The sequence below is a fragment of the Gavialis gangeticus genome, unplaced genomic scaffold (assembly GCF_001723915.1).
Source record: "Gavialis gangeticus isolate Ggan-Ray unplaced genomic scaffold, GavGan_comp1, whole genome shotgun sequence".
Classification (NCBI taxonomy): Eukaryota; Metazoa; Chordata; order Crocodylia; family Gavialidae; genus Gavialis; species Gavialis gangeticus.
Window position 1 is genome coordinate 164,323,746 of NW_017728992.1, and position 1,560 is coordinate 164,325,305.

General features: G+C 38.1%; 1 protein-coding gene across 1 annotated transcript in view; it reads left to right on the top strand.

Moving 5' to 3' along the window:
* Window positions 1-968, top strand: part of DCAF13 (DDB1 and CUL4 associated factor 13) — a 62,008-nt gene extending 61,040 nt beyond the window's left edge. Inside the window, exon 11 of the mRNA XM_019528052.1 lies at window positions 195-968. Within this exon, the coding sequence (XP_019383597.1) occupies window positions 195-282 (88 nt within the window). The 3' untranslated portion in view covers window positions 283-968. The remainder of the gene's footprint in view (window positions 1-194) is intronic.
* Window positions 969-1,560: the final 592 nt, after the last annotated feature.

Genomic DNA, 1,560 nt, shown 5'->3' on the forward strand with positions numbered 1-1,560 from the left:
CCTAGTTTAAAGCCCGCCGGAGGAGGTCCGCCAGCCTATTAATGAAAGCTAGCTGCTTTATTTATTTTTTATTCTGAAAACACTCATTTTTAGGAACTGTAGGATGCTTACAGTAGTGACTTAAGCAAAAATCTAGCATATCTGACCTTCTGATACTTGCCATTGAGTTTCATCTTTCTCTTGTCTGTTTCTAGGGACTTGAATCGCCGTAAGCACAGCAAGCCAGGATCCTTGCCATTTGTGTCGGAGAAGAAAAAGCATGTTGTGGCTGTTGTGAAATAAACCTTTGCAGGTTTACAGCTTTGGATGTTAATTTTGTTTGTTTAAAATAATCACATTTGTAAAATGGTTGGAGGCACCAGCTTTGATTGATGTGACTTCTAATGGATCACTTTTCTTCTTTATAGAGCCCCACAAATTCTTAGCTTATTATCCAATTTGGGGAATTATAAGCAGCCCCTACACAGTCTTCTAGCCAAACATACAGTTAGCATAAATATGCCTGGGGCAATCTGAATACTTTTTTGTGTAGTTTTGCCCTCCTAATGCAGGTGGGAGTTTGCCCAGAGAGCAGTGTACCAGTGATGCTGACTCTACTTTTTCATTTTTTTCTGTGGCAAATAAAGTAGTATCATCTCATAGTAGAAATTGCAGGCCATGTTTTTAAAGGCTAACTTTGTATTAGAAAAACCGTCTTCATTAGTTATTTTTTGTACAATAAGGACAGATCATGATTATGCTCAATGACAGTACATTGCACTGCAATGTGTTGTTTTTTTCCCCTTTGTTTATAAGGGATTCAACCAGACTGTCTCAGGCCAAGGACGTAATAGGGTTTTGTTGTGTACGAACCCTTCTGTGGATATGGGACTTGTCAAAACCTAGGAGTCAAGATATTGTGCTAATAGTAATAGAGATGTTGAAAACATGTCTGTACTTTTCAAGCAAATTAAAACATCTTAAAATGATTCTTTGCGTATGTTTCATCAGGTCTTAAAACACTTCAGGTAAGATTTATGATAAACAACTTATTTATACATGTGAAGCTTTTTTGGATACAACTTAAGTATCTTTTATTTCGTTGTTCCCTAACAACTATTTGAAAGATGCCTACCTTCCATTTTGGGGGTGGAGGTTCTGACTCTATAGAGGAATTTGGGTAAGTATATTGATAAATATGAACAGCTTTAACCTGGTGTCCTTCTTAACTGCGTGATGTTAAGAGAGAGTGGGCTGTAAGCAGTACCATTTTAGGATAAGACAAACAGAGGTTCTGATCACCTGTGCTTCAAAATTATGGGTAAAGTTGTATCACTTAGTACCTCCAAAGTACCTCAGGTTTATTTTTAAAGTGACTTGAGCACTTACGGTGAGATCTGAAAAAAAAATTTGAGCACGAGTCGTCAGTGTGACACAATCGTCAGCAAAGCTAACTTGACTTTATCATGCATCAGTAGATGCATGACAGAGAGAACCAAGGAGGTGATACTTTCCCCTCTATGCGACTTTGGTTAGACCACAGTTGGAGTACTGCGTCCAGTTTTGGGCCCCATAGTTCAA